General features: G+C 44.1%; 1 protein-coding gene across 1 annotated transcript; it reads right to left on the reverse strand.

The window, feature by feature from the left end:
* Positions 1-2,545: 2,545 nt before the first annotated feature.
* COIL (coilin) lies at positions 2,546-14,838 on the reverse strand. The gene is made up of 7 exons (XM_053375166.1): positions 14,550-14,838; positions 11,830-12,994; positions 10,459-10,545; positions 7,402-7,449; positions 5,361-5,430; positions 4,675-4,763; positions 2,546-2,755 (listed from the first exon to the last, which is right to left on the reverse strand). Exons 1-7 carry the CDS (start codon positions 14,807-14,809, stop codon positions 2,666-2,668), a joined length of 1,809 nt encoding a protein of 602 aa, XP_053231141.1. The 5' UTR covers positions 14,810-14,838; the 3' UTR covers positions 2,546-2,665.
* Positions 14,839-16,829: the final 1,991 nt, after the last annotated feature.

Consider the following 16,829-nt stretch of genomic DNA (forward strand, 5'->3'; position numbering starts at 1 on the left):
GCCTTGCACCCTTTGCAATTTATAATACTCGGGAGTAGGGCTTCCCAAACTTGGGTCTCCAACTGCTGTTGAAGTGCAGACTGTTTGAGGACCCGGACATTCGCAGGGAAACCAAAATGCTTGTTTACAAAGCTATTGTACTACCAACCTTACTGTATGCTTGTGAAACGTGGACTACTTATGAATGCCATCTCCAGCTCCTCGAAAGATTCCATCAATGGTGTTTCCATCAATGGTGTTCCATCAACGATGTTTAAAAGATTTTACACATCACCTGGGAAGACAGGCGAACTAATGCCAGTGTACTGGAAGAAGCAAAGATCACCAGTGTCGAAGCAATGATTCTTCAACATCAACTTCGTTGAACTGGTCATGTTGTACAGATGTTTGATTATCGTCTTCCAAAGCAACTACACTATTCTGAACTTAAGAATAGAAAGCATAATGCTGGTGGTCAGCAAAAGAGGTTTAAAGACTCTCTCAGGGCAAATCTAAAAAAATGTAGTATAAACACTGACAACTGGGAAACACTGGCCTGTGAGCGCTCCAGTTGGAGAACAGCCTTTACCAAAGGTGTCATGGGCTTTGGAGATGCTCAAACTCAGGATGAAAGGGGGAAAGGTGCTAAGAGGAAGGCATGCTTGGCAAACCCTCACCCTGATCAACTCCCGCCCGGAAACCTATGTCCCCACTGTGGAAGGACGTGTGGATCCAGAATTGGCCTCCACAGTCACTTACGGACTCACTGTTAAGACGGTATTCAAGGAAGACAATCTTACTTGGCTACAAGTGATTGCTAAAGGACTACAATTCTCACCATCCCTATATAGCAGAATCAGTGGTCAGGAATGATGGGACTTAATAGTCCAAAAATAGCTGGAGACCCGAATATGGGAGACTGTGCTCTGGAGGATACGGCTGGTTTCTTGCCCTAAATTAGGAGCCCTCTTGCTAAGGCATGTGGGGAACCTTAGGCTCTCCAGATGTTGCAGGACTACAACTCCTATTGGCCCCAGCAGGCATGGTCAGTAGCCAGGGATGATGGGATATGTAGTTCAGCAACAACTGGAGGCCTAAAGTTCCCTGTCCCCTGAGGCTACACCACAACATTTTGTTCCAAATCCCACTTGTTGGAATTGGATACCTTATGAATAAGACACCTGCCAAAAAGGACAGGTGACACTCATGCCTAAAATAAATGCTGATGTCTATGAGTTTCCCGGCTCCTTTGCAACCTACACATGTGCAGAAAAAACAATGTAGGAGCATAGCTGTCAACTTTCCCCTTTTTTAAGGGAAATTCCCTTATTCCAAATAGGATTCCTCGCAAGAAAAGGGAAAAGTTGGCAGCTATGTGTATGAGACGTTAGTTTAATTGGGCGTGGTGGAGAGAAGCACACGTCCCACAAGTTTAGACGCATTTTTAAAATTATGATCTGTCCTGGTGTTTGAACAACGGTGAACCCTAGCCCAAAGGTAGGGTTGCCACACTTTCATGACTCAGCACATGGCAGCAAGTTTCGTGATGCTGCGCCAGCTCGTACTGTTTGTTGGCAAGTTCAGCTTTTGCTCTTGATAAGTTCAGCTGGAGTTGATCCATGACACTGCAAACAGTAAGCAGTAAGAATGTGAGAAGCTGTATCACTTACATAATTTTTGCAGTGTGCTAAATGCATAACCAAAGTGAGTCAAGTGCTTGGTATGCAGTCACACTCACAATGCCCCCCCACCTGTGTAAGGTACACCTATGTGAAAAGCACATTTCTGAATTTTGTTTGGTGAGGCAGTTTGCTGCATGTAAAAGGTAAAGGACCCCTGGATAGTGAAGTCCAGTCAAAGGTGACTATGGGGTTGCTGCACTCATCTCCCTTTCAGGCTGAGGGAGCCAGCATTTGTCCACAGACAGCTTTCTGGGTCACGTGTCAGCATGACTAAACCGCTTCTGGCGCAATGGAAGCCAGAGCGCATGGAAACGCCGTTTACCTTCCCGCCACAGCGATATCTATTTATCTACTTGCACTGGCGTGCTTTCGAACTGCTAGGTTGGCAGGAGCTGGGACAAAGCAACAGGAGCTCACCCCGTCGTGGGGATTCGAACCGCCAACCTGATCGGCAAGCCCAAGAGACTCAGTGGTTTAGACCACAGCGCCACCTGCGTCCTTTACCTTTACTGCATGTATAGCTTAGCTTGCTAAAAGCCAATCCTCCATGAATGAGGAATGAGGAAGCCCTTGCAGACCGTTTGTGAGCTTTTACATCCATCATGGGCAGCTAGGTTGCAGGAAGTATGTTTTGCATGCTTTCATAATACAATTGTATTACCTAATCTTGGAGAAGTTCTTTCCTCCCCCTTTTATTTTACCCATGGGAGAGACTCCCAACGAAATGTTGACCTCCCTATTTTTCGCTTTAATGGAGAGGGCAGGGAGCAGATAAAGTTCCTCCACTGAAATAGACTCCACAGCCCTATGAAAATACATGGCTCTTAATGTAAACATCTCAGAACAAGCACCTGAACCATGGCACAAACTTTTCTTAAACCTCATTTGAGTTTTTGAAATCCTTTATTTTTTTTTAGAAAAAAAACCAGCAATTTGCATACACTATCTTCAGAAACAGAAGGACAGCATTTCACAGACTATTTACAGATGAGTAACTTCACAGCTTAGGGATTTCCATCTCCCGTGCCTGATTCATTATTCGGAGGGTCAACTATTAGTCTGGGCTCAATCAACGCATCCCAACTTTCAGTTATCTAAAGGGGGGGGAAATGCATGTCAGACTCAACATGAGCAGATCAGATACATGCCATTTCACCAGCATTAACCCTTTTAAATAAATTTAACGTGATTAAACTATTTTGTATAATAAAATCAATTTTAACACACGCTTGCCCAAAAGACAAATTGCTGAACAAGACCTATGTCTGATAGCTTCGAGGCTGAATCGGTTTCTCTCCCTGGCTGCATTCAGGCATCATAATAAACATGGCAGGAATGAGTCTAAGCAAGCCTGAGGCTTCCATTTCCCATGGCGTGTGACCATCAGGAGATCAGAAGCCTTCACTTCCTATTTCAATCAACCTGTGGTTAATCTCTATGATTTATTGAAACAAGCCAGCTTTTGTGTACCTTGTTTGAAGTTGCCTCGTTTCAAGCAAACAATAATTCGGGGGGGACGGGGGACGGGACAGATTGTCAGGGCTGAATGACACATAAAGCTGCAGTTCATTAAAAGCAGAAGCAAAAGCTTCCAATCTCATCCCTGTTGCCACGTTGGATAAGGCATGTGTTAAACCCAAAGGTCACCTAGGCTTCTTCCTATCGCAATAATGTCAAAATGATTGCGTGCTCTAAGTTAAAACAGTAGACAAAGTGCCAGCACTTTAGTACACTTGCATTGATTAAGCAGTATTTTGTTTGTACACAACATCTGAAACAATGCAGACTTCTATAAATATTAAAAATAGGGAACTAAACAGAGAATCTGTATTGGTACCAATTATTTTATTGGTGTGATTTTTAGTGTCTTAATCAACAGGAGAAGCAGTTAAACCAATGGACTGATTTCATTTGGTCCACTTTGAGGGTTGCATTCAACACAGCACAAATACAATTGTTCCGTAAGTGAGAGGATTTCTCCTTGCGCAACGTCATGTTTTCCCTTCTCCTCCCCTCAATTTGTTGCAAGGGTTCCCCCAACCTTCCAGAGCAGATTTGGTGAGGGCACAGAAAAGTCTCCTTGCACTAGTGGTAAATTTTGCACTAAAATGACTAGTTAGTTGAACACTGCCCCAAATTATTTGGATATTGCCCTTCAAACACACTAATAATAATAATAATAATAATAATAATAAATTTTATTTATACCCCACCCTCCCCGGCAAGAGCCGGGCTCAGGGCGGCTAACACTAGTAAAATTACAGTAAAAACATAATAGGGGGAAAAAAACAAATTTAAAATACAGGTTAAAATGCAATTTAACATGCAGCCTCATTTTAAAAGTAGCCCATAGATCAAAACTATAAGGGGAGGGAAACATAAGGGTCATACTGAGTCCAAACCAAAGGCCAGGCGGAACAGCTCTGTCTTGCAGGCCCTGCGGAAAGATGTCAAGTCCCGCAGGGCCCTAGTCTCTTGTGACAGAGTGTACCACCAAGTTGGGGCCAGTACTGAAAAGGCCCTGGCCCTAGTTAAGACTAATCTAACCACCTTGCGACTTGGGACCTCCAAAATGTTGTTATTTGTGGACCTTAAGGTCCTCCGCGGGGCATAGCAGGAGAGGCAGTCCTGTAAGTACCTGGGTCCTAGGCCTCCTCTATAAGGAGAATACACTTCCAATGTGGATGAAAACCCTCCAGAACAGAGAATTCCAGCAGGGCTCAACAGAGCTCTGTTCCCTTACGTCTCCTCCAAACACAACTTGGCACATACAAATGCTGTATTACAGGCAGTTGGGGGGACAGTCCGGGACACCTCTCCTCTCTCCTCTAGCCTGTCCTATAAGGCAAGTAACATGCAGTGCAAAGGGTTGAGAATCCTCCACACACAGAAACATTGCAATTAAATAGAGAATGGAATGTGCCCTACGAACATGGTAAGAAATAAAAAGTCATTGGAATAATTTTAAAGGAGGCTCCTGCAAATTAATTTCAAGAAAGTGCTACCCCCATACCTTCCTATCGTGAGATACAGCATATTCTATTCTTTCGGCTCCATCTGCAGACTGGTAAACCAGATCAAACTTCCCTGGCTCTTTTGAAACTTAAAAGAAGAAACAAAAACCAAAACAAATACAATTAGAACATTTGTACAAAGGTTCAGAGGTACTTAGAATGTGACTGGAAGTTGCAAGAGTGGTTACATATATAATATAATTGTGGCTGCAATCCTATAACCACTTTCCTGGGAGTAAATCCCATTTAACACAGTGGGACTTATTTCTGATGCATAAACAATCGCATTGTAATGTGCAGTTAAAGCAGAATGGTGTACAATTAGTAAAGAAAAGTCATCTTTAAAAGAGAAGTTGCTGCCTTTCATATGAGAAAATATACTGGGATGTAGCCAATATTAGTTGTGAGAGCAGAACCACTGAAATGAATGAACATGACTAACTTGGGTCATGGAATCATAGAATTGTAGAGTTGGAAGAGACCCTAAGGATCATCTAGTCCAACCCCCCACAATGCAGGAATATGCAGCTGTATCATATGGGGATCAAACCTCCAGCCTTGGCGTTATCAGAACCACACTCTAACCAACTGAGCTAGCCATTAATTTCTGTGGGTTTACTCCAAGTAGAACTTGCTTTAATACAACCCATATTCACATTCAACTCCGAAGCTGCATATCTCTTACCTGATGAGAAAGAAAGAATTTCAAGTTCTAGCTGTTTGTTAGCAGGATTCCAACTGACAATTTTTCCTTCCTTGAAAAGGAAAAAAAAGGAGGAAAAGCGGTGTTTATTCTGGGTCGAGAGCAAATGGACAAATGTCATCTGTCCCACATTTCAATCCTGTACAAATTGCAATAAGGTAAAGGTAAAGGGACCCCTGACCATTAGGTCCAGTCGTGGCCGACTCTGGGGTTGCAGCGCTCATCTCGCTTTATTGGCCAAGGGAGCCGGCGTACAGCTTCCGGATCATGTGGCCAGCATGACTAAGTCGCTTCTGGCGAACCAGAGCAGCGCACGGAAACGCCATTTACCTTCCCGCCGGAGCGGTACCTATTTATCTGCTTGCACTTTGACGTGCTTTCGAACTGCTAGGTTGGCAGGAGCTGGGACAGAGCAACGGGAGCTCACCCCGTCATGGGGATTCGAACTGCCAACCTTCTGATCGGCAAGTCCTAGGCTCTGTGGTTTAACCCACAGCGCAACCCACGTCCCACAAATTGCAATAGATCGGCATAAATCATTAGAATGCCATTATATACACAAGTCAGTTCTGAATGCTCCGTCACACGCAAGGGTGATCCAGGAACAGAATTCATGGACGGGGCTAAAGATAAGAGCAGGCTTGATTCTCAGTAGCAGGCTCAACAGAGATAGAGCAGCATTAGTCCATGCCTGATCTGCCTTTGTCTATCATATGTACAGTGAATTAGTACCATTTGTTCCTACGGGGGAAAATAACCTTTGAACTGAAAAGACACTGCTGTAGCAAGGGCAAAACCTGATTTTTTCTCCTTTAACCTTGGGTGGTTTAACCTGCATAGGCAGGGATCCCCACACAGGAATGCAGTATGTGTATGTGTGAATTAACAAGTTCACACTCAAGAATTGAATCGGAAGCCAGGATAAGCACAGCAGCAGCTTCAAATTCTAAACTGCTCTTATGGAAGAAACTGCTCCCTGTCAAGAAAATGGAGTCATTCCAGAGCATTCCCCACCCCATCAGGAGCTGAGAACGCTCCTTTACTTTCTCCTAAGTAACTGAATACCCCCCTGCACAGGCTTCTGGCTATACACCAGGGTTTCTCAAACTTGGGTCCCCAGCTGTTTTTGGACTACAACTCCCATCACCCTGAGCTAGCAGGACCAGTGGCCAGGGACGATGGAAATTGTAGTCCAAAAACAGCTGGAGACCTAAGTTTGGGAAACCCTGGTATGCACTATGAGACTGTATGGTACAATGGTTATAGAGTGTTGGCCTATGACCTGGGAGACCAGGGCTTGAATCCCCACTAAGCCATGGAGCTCCCTGGGTGACCTTGGGACAGTCACCGTCTTCCAGACTATCCTACTTCTCAAGGTTTTTGTAAGGATAAAACGGGGAGGGGAGAATCATCCGTCTTGCCTTGAGCTCCACGGAGTAACAGGTGAGATAAAAATGAAACAAATAATCTGGATTCTTTCCTGCATACTGATGAATTCTTAGAGAATGTATACAGACAAAGTTTGTGGAATGTTCATTTCTTTCATTAAGCCACACAAAACAGAAGCTCATTCGGGAGATGAAGGCTCCCCCACTGGCAAAAATTTAGCAGTGCATGTTTCTCTCTTTCCCTTTGCTCCTGGGCATTAAACGTATGATACTATGTAGTGGATTTTCTTGGGATTGTTCCCTTCCACTCTATGATTCTAAGAGCTTGGTGAATCCAAATTTGAACTATGCAACCTTCTGATGTGTCTTGTGTTCTTAACCGTTATTAGGATAAGCAATGAGAAATGGGAATATTAAAAGGCCAAGATGCCATCTAGCTAAAACAACCATCAAAATACAAAGGCAAGCTTTTAATGTTTAATAGGTTATTGTATTTTAGTGTTCTGTTGGAAGCCGCCCAGAGTGGCTGGGGAAACCCAGCCAGATGGGCGGGGTATAAATAATAAATTATTATTATTATTATTATTATTATTATTATTATTATTATTACAATGAACAGTAGTTAGTCTCAATACCTTATAATCAGATACTTCAGGAGTGTAATTTTCAGTTAGCTCCAAAAGCTGTTAAGAGAAAATCAAACAGAAAGCATGAGACAAGATGGTAATCCTTTTCCTTTTCTGGAAAAGCAACGCAATTCCAACAAAAGAAGAATGGTTATTAAAATTAAGTGAGTATCTCAAACTAGTAAAACTAACAGAATTAGTAAGAAACCAACCAAGTGGAAAAATCAGAATGGGATGTCTTTGCAAATTATATGAGAAAAGCAGGTTCCCATAAATTATGATTGGCTTAGCCTACATTAAAAACTCCACAGGTAAACAAATTGTCTCTCCAAAATGTATAAAATGATTACAGACAACCAAAATATGAGATTATAGGAACCGTACAGTGGTCAAAGGAAGTCAATCTTTTTATTTTATTTTATTTCTTTGATGTATTTTTTCTTTCTTCTTTACTTTTTCTATTTCAAGTTCTGTATATTTGGTATTCTTTGACATTTTGGTATTTTTGTTTCATAATGTCTTTTCTTTTGTATGTATGTAATATGTATAAAGCAATAAAAAAGCAGCAAAAAGAAGCTGGTAATCCCAAGTGATGACGTCGTCCAAATAAGGTTGCAATCCGAACTCCACTTACCTGGGAATAAGACCCAATGAATGCAAAAGGATTTCCTTCTGAGGAGACATGGTTAGGATTGCACTGTAAGTCCCTACAGCCACTCTGTCTTACAAAAATGGTCAGTAACCAAAGATCTTAGCAGTCGGCTCCTGAAAGCAACCATGCCCCCTTTGGTCTTTGCTAACACCAAGGGATGTGCAACCAAAGTAACACTGATAAATGATCAGTGTTCAATGTTATAATTTGCTGGAAACCGCCCAGAGTGGCTACGGCAACCCAGTCAGATGGGCAGCATATAAATATATTTTTTTTTTTATCATCATCGTCATCACAGGAAATGTAGAAGAAGAAGAGGAGTTTGGATTTGATATCCCACTTTATGGCCACAGTGATCCATGCAACTGTCACCTCCAGGCTTGACTACTGTAATTTGCACTACGCCGGGCTGCCCTTGAAGCTGTCCCAGAAACTCCAGCAGGTGCAGAATGCTGCAGCAAGGCTCCTCACGGGGTCTCTGCCATGGGAGCATATTCACCCAGTGCTTTTCCATCTGCACTGGCTCCCGGTGGAGTACAGGGTCAGATTTAAGGTGCTGCTTTTGACCTTTAAAGCCATTCAAGGCCTAGGACCCTTGTACCTACGGGACCGCCTCTCCCGGTATGCCCCACGGAGAGCCTCAAGGTCCATAAATTGCAACACCCTAGTTGTCCCGGGCCCTAAGGAAGTTAGATTGGCTTCAACCAGAGCCAGGGCCTTTTCAACACTGGCTCCAGCCTGGTGGAACGCTCTGCCTCATGAGACCAGGGCCCTGCAGGATCTGATTTCTTTCCACAGGGCCTGTAAGAAGAGAAGAAGAGGAGGAGGAATTTGGATTTGATATCCCGCTTTATCACTACCCGAAGGAGTCTCAAAGCGGCTAACATTCTCCTTTCCCTTCCTCCCCCACAACAAACACTCTAAGTGAGAGAACAATATAAATCTAAATTGGATTTTTCTGGGGGGCAGGGACCACACACACATTGATGCATTAATTTATCTAAACTGAGGAAGGGGGCACATCAGCTGATCTAGATGTCAGAATAATAGGAACTCTGGTCCCTGGTCGCAAGTAATCAAGTCCCAGGTTCAGTCCCTAGCATTTAAAAGTTGCAAGGCTGGTGAAGCTTCTTCCTCAAGTCTAGAACTGTGGACAATAAGCAGAGCAAACAATAGCAGGCTGGGCGGACATGTTGCCTGACTTCACATAAGACAGCTCTGAATGGTTTCTACTTGGATGTGCCTGTTTGTGGATGATTATGAGGTCTCCACTTGACTATCCTTCTCTAGTAACATCTCTGATAGAGTAGCTGCCTTACTGGTCCCCGCAGGAACCACCTACTGATGCACCTATTGAGTGGCCGCCAAGACCATATAACACCGGTCCTGAAAGACCTACATTGGCTCCCAGTATGTTTCCGAGCACAATTCAAAGTGTTGGTGCTAACTTTTAAAGCCCTAAACGGCCTCAGCCCAGTATACTTGAAGGAGCGTCTCCACCCCCATCGTTCTGCCAGGACACTGAGGTCCAGCTCCGAGGGCCTTCTGGCAGTTCCCTCCCTGCGAGAAGTGAGGTTACAGGGAACCAGGCAGAGGGCCTTCTCGGTAGTGGAACCTGCCCTGTGGAATGCCCTCCCATCAGATGTCAAGGAAATAAACAACTATCTGACTTTTAGAAGACATCTGAAGGCAAACCTGTTTAGGGAAGTTTTTAATGTTTGATCGCTTAATTATTATTAATATTCTGTTGGGAGCCGCCCAGAGTGACTGGGGAAACCCAGCCAGAAGGGCGGGGTCTAAATAATAAATTATTATTATTATCATCATCAATCCGATTTTGAGCCTGGAGAAATTATGTTGAAAGCATCAACTTAATCAACAATGGTGGTTGCTCTCCATTTAACAACCATTAGAGAGAGACGATGTTTCGTTTTTTTCAGCCAGTCAGTATCTTCTTAGGATTTGTATTTTCAGTTTAAATACACATTTTAAATTTAAGTAATTTACCTGAGTATTTGTGCAGTCTTCTCGGACTTCTGTTTGCAGTTCTTATTATGTATTGCACTCCTTTTTTCCAGCAAGGTTAACAGAGTGCAAGAAACAATTTAATCCACCCAAGTATATATGCAAATAGGCGAGAATATGACCTTTCAAGAATCATAGCAACCTAAAACAGATGCTTGAGGAGTGAAAGACCGTGCCAGAACTACGTTAACACTACAAGTGTTTATTTTTTAGTCTATCTCACCGAACAGAACGTGCTAACACACTCATCATAAGTCTTGACTCCAGCCCTCAAATTCCTGCCAATGTTACTAGTGTCTTCCCCCCATACAGCTTGCAAGATGACGAAGAGCAGGATAAAAACTATCTAAGCAAGAAGCGAGGAACAAAAATGTTTTGAGATTTCATACCTTAAAGGCAATTTTCTCTCCTACTTGTGGAGGAGCAGCTAACAGAGGCAATATGCTGTAGTCCTTCTTGGGAGCTTCTGGTGGATTCTGTGAAACGATTAAATACATTACCATCCACAATCAAACCCAGTAAAGAGCATTATGTGATATAGTAGGCAAAAGACGGCAGGGGAAAATTGCAGGAAAAACCAGAGGCAATGAGAGAACTTCCACATGCAGATGCACTCTATCTGGGTTCCAGATACTGGGAACAACCAGGGATGGAAAGCCACTACCTTCATGTCCTGCTCATCAGGCTTCAAAGGTATCTATATTTCCTCTGCAGGTGACAAAATGTGAAACCCAGTGCTGCTGTTCCAATTGCTGAAAGTCTTCTGAGGCCGTGGAAGTGTGTGCTAACATCTGGAAAATGTTTTCTTTCTCTATAACCTTCAGGTCTTAAGATCAGCAGAGGGTAAGCCAATGCTCTCAGAAGTTTTGGGGGGAAATCTGGAAGAGGGCAATATCTGTGGCAGCCCCCAAATTGTGGAATTCCCTTCCCACAGATGTGCATTTTACCTTCACTGTATTATTTTCATCATATGCTAAAAACACACCTCTTCATCTTGGTTTTTGACACCCAAGGTACACGTTTAGGTCCACTCTATTCTTCCGATTTTAAATTGCTTTACCAGGGACCTTATGGTGAAGGGTAGTTAAGAAATAAATAAATAAATAATAATAATAATAATAATTATTATTATTATTATTATTATTATTATTTTATTTCCCTTTTTCCAATTCCCCCTTCCCCCAGCACCTCCTTCCATGCTGCCCTGAAGAGTACCTCAACTCCCTGGAACAGATTTCCAGGGGACTACAGTAGAAAATCAGCAAAAAACCGTCTCCCATTCTCTTAAGCTAAACCCTTTCTGCAAGCAGAACGGCAGCACTGGATTTCTTCACCCACAATGCTCAATTTGTGGACTATTATTTTGTACGTAATTTAGGGTGTAGGCAGGGTCACCACGATCACACTAACAGTTACACGCTTTGCTTTACATCAGTTGTTTCTTTTAATTTTGTGAGTTATCCAACAGTGTTCCATCGAGAAGTATACAGTGGTACCTCGGGTTAAGTACTTAATTCGTTCCGGAGGTCTGTTCTTAACCTGAAACTGTTCTTAACCTGAAGCATCACTTTAGCTAATGGGGCCTCCTGCTGCTGCCGCGCCGCCAGAGCACGATTTCTGTTCTTATCCTGGAGCAAAGTTCTTAACCTGAAGCACTATTTCTGAGTTAGTGGAGTCTGTAACCTGAAGCGTATGTAACCCAAGGTACCACTGTATCACGTGTCCCAGGGACAAAAGCAGGCCGTCGCCAGCAGACTCACCTGTATAATAACTGAAGAGTTTGTTGCTACTTCGTGCAACTGTTGCTGCTTTTGCTGCTCACCGTTGTAATTGTGGAAGAAATTAGGATTCTCTCCCCTTCCTCTTCCCCGGCCCCTCATCATCCCACGACATCCACGGACCCTAGGCCCTCTCCAAAAGGGGTTTTCTCCTCTGCCACGACCCCTTCTGCTGTCGCTGGGACTTATTTCTGGTCCACAAGTGACAGCCGGCAGCTGTTTCCCGCCATTCCCTCCCAACGTCTGACTGACTGCAGAATTTGTCTTGGGTTTCTTAGGAGTGCAAGCCTCTGAGTCTGAGCTATCAGATTCTGAAGAGGAGCTTTTAGGTTTGCTCCTTGAAGCTGGGCCTCCGGCAGTTCCTTGACTATTATATGGCTGCTTACTTTTCAAGTTATTGCTCTTCTGCTCCTCCTGCTCTCCTGAAGTAGAATCTGAATCTGAACTTGAGGACGGGCTCTTGGTTTTTTTACTACATGCTGCCTTAGGAGGATTGCTGCCTTTAGCTGCAACTTTACCAGCCGATTTCACAGAAGAAGCCAGTTGTGGTTTGTTTAGGTGCTGTGATGCCACCTTAGTTTGATGCGAGTGTTTTCGTTTTGCATCTGCTATATTGTGGTCACTCTCGCTTGATGAAGTGGAAGAGTCACTTGAGGTTTCCTGTTTCTTTGTGCCGGACTGTGCTACTGGGGTTTTCGCTGCACTTTTTTGGCCAGGGCTCAAAGAAAAAGTCTTGTTGGTCTTTTGTGAAGTGTTATTTATTTCTATGGCTTTTTCTTTTCTCCTTTTCTTTTTATCTCTAGCTGCCCCCTGCTCTTTTTCCCGGTCAACTTTTTTTTTAAGCTTCTTGGAATGGCAAGTACTATCATTGCTCCCACTGTCTGTGGCAGAGGATCTTCCGACTGCGTTTTTCCTTTTCTTAAGGGCCTTTGGGTCCTGAATGTTTGCAGCGCTCTCTTCCTGACAAGAAAGACGCTCACAGTTCCATTTGCCCTTCTTTCTTTTCCTGTGACCTTCATCTTCGCTGTCAGAATCTTTCACTTCCAACTTCTGCCGGCGTCGTTTCCTTCGTTTCTTTGATTGGTTACTAAAACCGTTGGCAATTTTATCATCGTCTTCTTCCCCGATAACCTCCTCCAATTTGACTCTGTCGGGATATCATGCAAGAGAAAGTTCTGTTATGATCATGGCATCATTTATACATTGTTAGTCTAAAAACATCCATTCACGCCAAACTTTAATCCTACACTGGCAAAGGAATCTTAGGGATTTCAGTTGAACAACCTGTTTGCAGTGTGTGTTTCATGTTCCTTTTCAACCAAGTCTTTGGTTGATCTGTTTGGCATCCTATACCCTTTTAAAATGTGGCTCTTTTCTGAGGTTTTTTTAATTGGGTTGCTCTTTTTATTCTGATTATATATGTTGTGATCTTTTCTGTGAACTGCCCTCAGACCTTCGGGGATTGGGTGGTATAGAAACTCAATAAATAATAATAATAATTTTTAGCTAGCAACAGCATGCATAGTGCAGGCATGGTCAAACGTGGCCCTCCAGATGTTTGGCGACTACAATTCCCACCATCCCTGACCACTGGTCCTGTTAGATTAAGGTTACCAGATTTTTTTCAATGAATCTGGGGACACTTTTCAACTTGAATGGATTTCGTATGGGGACTGATTTGTAAATCCGGGGACTGTCCCTGGGAAACGGGGACATCTGGTAACCTTATGTTAGCTAGAGATGATGGGAGCTGTAGTCCCAAAACCTCTGGAGGGCCAAGTTTGGCCATGCCTGGCATAGTGTGTATGTGTAAAAGCTATCTGTAACGGCCAAGTATAACCTGGAGTTCATATCTTGGAATGTATTTCGCCACTACTGTTCCTTTTTAACCAGGCCTTTGGTTGATCTGTTTGACATTCTATACTCTTTTAAAATGCGGCTCTTTTTGGGGTGGGGGTGGGGTTGATATTGGGTTGCTCTTTTTATTCTGATTACAGTGGTACCTCGGGTTAAGTACTTAATTTGTTCCGGAGGTCCGTTCTTAACCTGAAACTGTTCTTAACCTGAAGCACCACTTTAGCTAATGGGGCTTCCTGCTGCTGCCGCGCCGCTGGAGCACCATTTCTGTTCTCATCCTGAAGCAAAGTTCTTAACCCGAGGTGCTATTTCTGGGTTAGTGGAGTCTGTAACCTGAAGCAGATGTAACCTGAGGTACCACTATATATATGTTATGACCTTTTCTGTGAACCACCGGGTATAGAGACCTCCGGGTATGGAGCGGTCTATAAACTCAAGCAATAAAATATTAAATTATTATTATTATTAATAATAATAATAATAATAATACCTTCTCAGCTCCAGATGGGGGCGGGGAGTCCTCCCACCCCACCCCCAATTGTCCCGTCCTGTATTTTGCCAGAACAAAGGGGCGGGAACCCCCCAGCGGTTCTCAACCTGTGGGTCCCCAGATGTTGGACTACAACTCCCATCATCCCGGAGCTCTAGCGTGATGGGAGTTGTAGTCCAAAAACATCTGGGGACCCAGAGGTTGAGAAAGGCTGCCCCTAAACTTAAGCCACCTGCTGGTTCGTTCAAAGTGGGGCGGGTTGGGGGGCGCGAGGGCGACTCTCACTCCCACCCCCGACCCCCCCCTACCCAGCCCTCTTTCCTTCCCACCCCCCGAGCGCCCCTCTCAGCCCCACCGGAGAGAGTCGTTGTCCCGCACAATCCTGGCGCTCTCGGTGGGCGGCAGCAGCGCGCCGTCGAGGAAGAGGCTGAGCTTGGCGCGGCGGCTGAAGCCGAACTTGTCCCGGACGAGGCTGCTCAGGTCGGTGACGAGGCGCACCTGGCGGGGCTCCAGGAGCAGCCAGCACAGCCCGCAGGCCGGCGTCCCCGGGGGAGGGTAGTCGAAGAGCAGCCGGAGGCGCACGGGGGCCTCGCAGCCGCCGCTGGCCGCCGCCATCTTGGTGAGGGCGGGAAAGGAAGGTCGGGAAAGGGAGAGTGGGAGGAGGCTCGGCTACGGCGCCCCGCGAGGGACGAAAAGGGAGGAAGCTATTGCTGGAGCACGCCGTTCTTTTTCTGATTTCACATTACGCTTTATTGCTTTTAAAAGTTGCAAGCAGCATGCGTCCTATTCACTGATTAAATAGTAAGAATCACAACCTTTCACATATATGCGTGTGAGAGAAAGAGGTGGACATTTTTTAAAAATTAAGATTTCCCCCAGCACTTTATGTTTCCATGGGGGGGGGGGAGGGAATCCATTTCCTAAGTGCATTAGCAAAAAAAAAAAAAAAAAAAAAGAGGACTGGATATCAATTGCAAATGCAATCTTAGGCCAGATCGCCGGGACGCTGGGAAGGGGTAAAACCCGGCGGCCGTGCAATCGACGCTGTCCTTGTTATATTTATTTATTTATACCCACCCCATCTGGTTTCCCCAGCCACTCTGGCTGGCTCTCAACAGAATATTAAAAACACAATAAAATATCAGACATTTAAAACTTCCCTAAACAGGGTTGCCATCAGATGTCTTCTAAAAGTCAGATAGTTGTTTATTTCCTTGGCATCTGGTGGGAGGGTTTAAAGACTCTCTCAAGGCAAATCTAAAAAAATATATATAAACACCGACAACTGGGAAACACTGGCCTGCGAGCGCTCCAACTGGAGAACAGCCTTTACCAAAGGTGTTGTGTACTTTGAAGACTCTCAAACTCAGGACGAAAGGGAGAAGCGTGCTAAGAGGAAGCCACACTTGGCAAACCCTCATCATGATCAACTCCCGCCCAGAAACTTATGTTTCCACTGTGGAAGGACGTGTGGATCCAGAATTGGCCTCCACTGTCACTTACGGACTCAGTGTTAAGACCGTGTTCATGGAAGACAATCTTACTCAGCTATGAGTGATCTCCAAAGAGAAAGAAGCTTGTTTAGGAAGCAAAACATTTATTTAGGGATTTTTCCTTAAAAGACAAACAAAAAACCACAACCCTATAAGACAGATGTTGCATTGTGTTGTGTTTGCCATCATCTTTTCTGAAAAGGAGTGCAAAGGTTTGAGCTGAAATTCACCTTTGTCATTCAAATGCAGAATGTGTGCCTGAATATTCACTGCGACTTGCTCCGATGTTTCTGGGTTCATATTCCATTATGTTGTATTTGCCTTTGAAAATGGGTTGAGGGGCAAGAGCTGGTTGTCCAACCTAAAACATAGAACGGTGCCCTGAATGTGTATACCAATTTTCACCCCAATAGCTCAATGTTTCATGGCTTTGCCACATAAGAAACCAGCTTATAAGTGGAATGCTAAATGGAAGAGTAAACTGAAGGCCTCGTTTTGCTCATCCAATAAAACCAATTAGTTGCAATGTTCATGACTCAAAACTAGGAAGCACCAAAGTTCTCCATAACTGGTTGCAGCTAAGGTAGTAGTTCTCATGAATATGAAACGGAAAGCAACCCAGAGCAGCAAGCATTATAAGAGTAGCTGCAGACCCTTCACGGTTCAAGTAAAGTTTGTCTGTTTGCATAATTATGCAGTTTGCAGGAGCAAATAATCCCATTATTCTCCATCCAGGCTGAAGATTGTCTCCTGGTTTCTCTGGAAAGTGGCTGAAACAGCTGGGTTGTGCTTTATGTGTGTTGTTGTTGTTGTTGTGTGTGTGTTGGTCTGGGACAGAGAAGCAGCGTTGTAGGTTTTGCATTGTAAGGATGCAATCCAGATCCTTTTGGAATTAACCAAAGAGCTCTCCCAGAGATTTTAAATAGTTTTGGTTTCCATGCCAAGTTTTACTGGAAGAACTTTGCAAAGTAACTCTGCTGTTTGCTCAGAGCACATGGGCCAGGTAAAAATAAAATACTACTAATAACAATAATTTCTTCTAAAGGATTTATGGCAATGCCTTTGGTTGTCAGCTGACTGGGGACAGGGGAGAAACCCTGGTTAATTCCTGCATGTTTAACAACCCCTGTTGCAAACAGAAA

Source organism: Podarcis raffonei, chromosome 2, assembly GCF_027172205.1.
Source record: "Podarcis raffonei isolate rPodRaf1 chromosome 2, rPodRaf1.pri, whole genome shotgun sequence".
Classification (NCBI taxonomy): Eukaryota; Metazoa; Chordata; class Lepidosauria; order Squamata; family Lacertidae; genus Podarcis; species Podarcis raffonei.

What these genes read in the sequence shown, in the direction of transcription:
- COIL (XM_053375166.1), bottom strand. Translation starts at nt 14,809, where the DNA reads ATGGCGGCGGCCAGCGGCGGCTGCGAGGCCCCCGTGCGCCTCCGGCTG. An exon ending in ACTCTTCAGTTATTATACAG is followed by an intron (nt 10,546 to 11,829) that starts GTGAGTCTGCTG and finishes ATCGTTTCACAG; the next exon opens with AATCCACCAGAAGCTCCCAA. An exon ending in CTGAAGTATCTGATTATAAG is followed by an intron (nt 5,431 to 7,401) that starts GTATTGAGACTA and finishes TTCCTTTTCAAG; the next exon opens with GAAGGAAAAATTGTCAGTTG.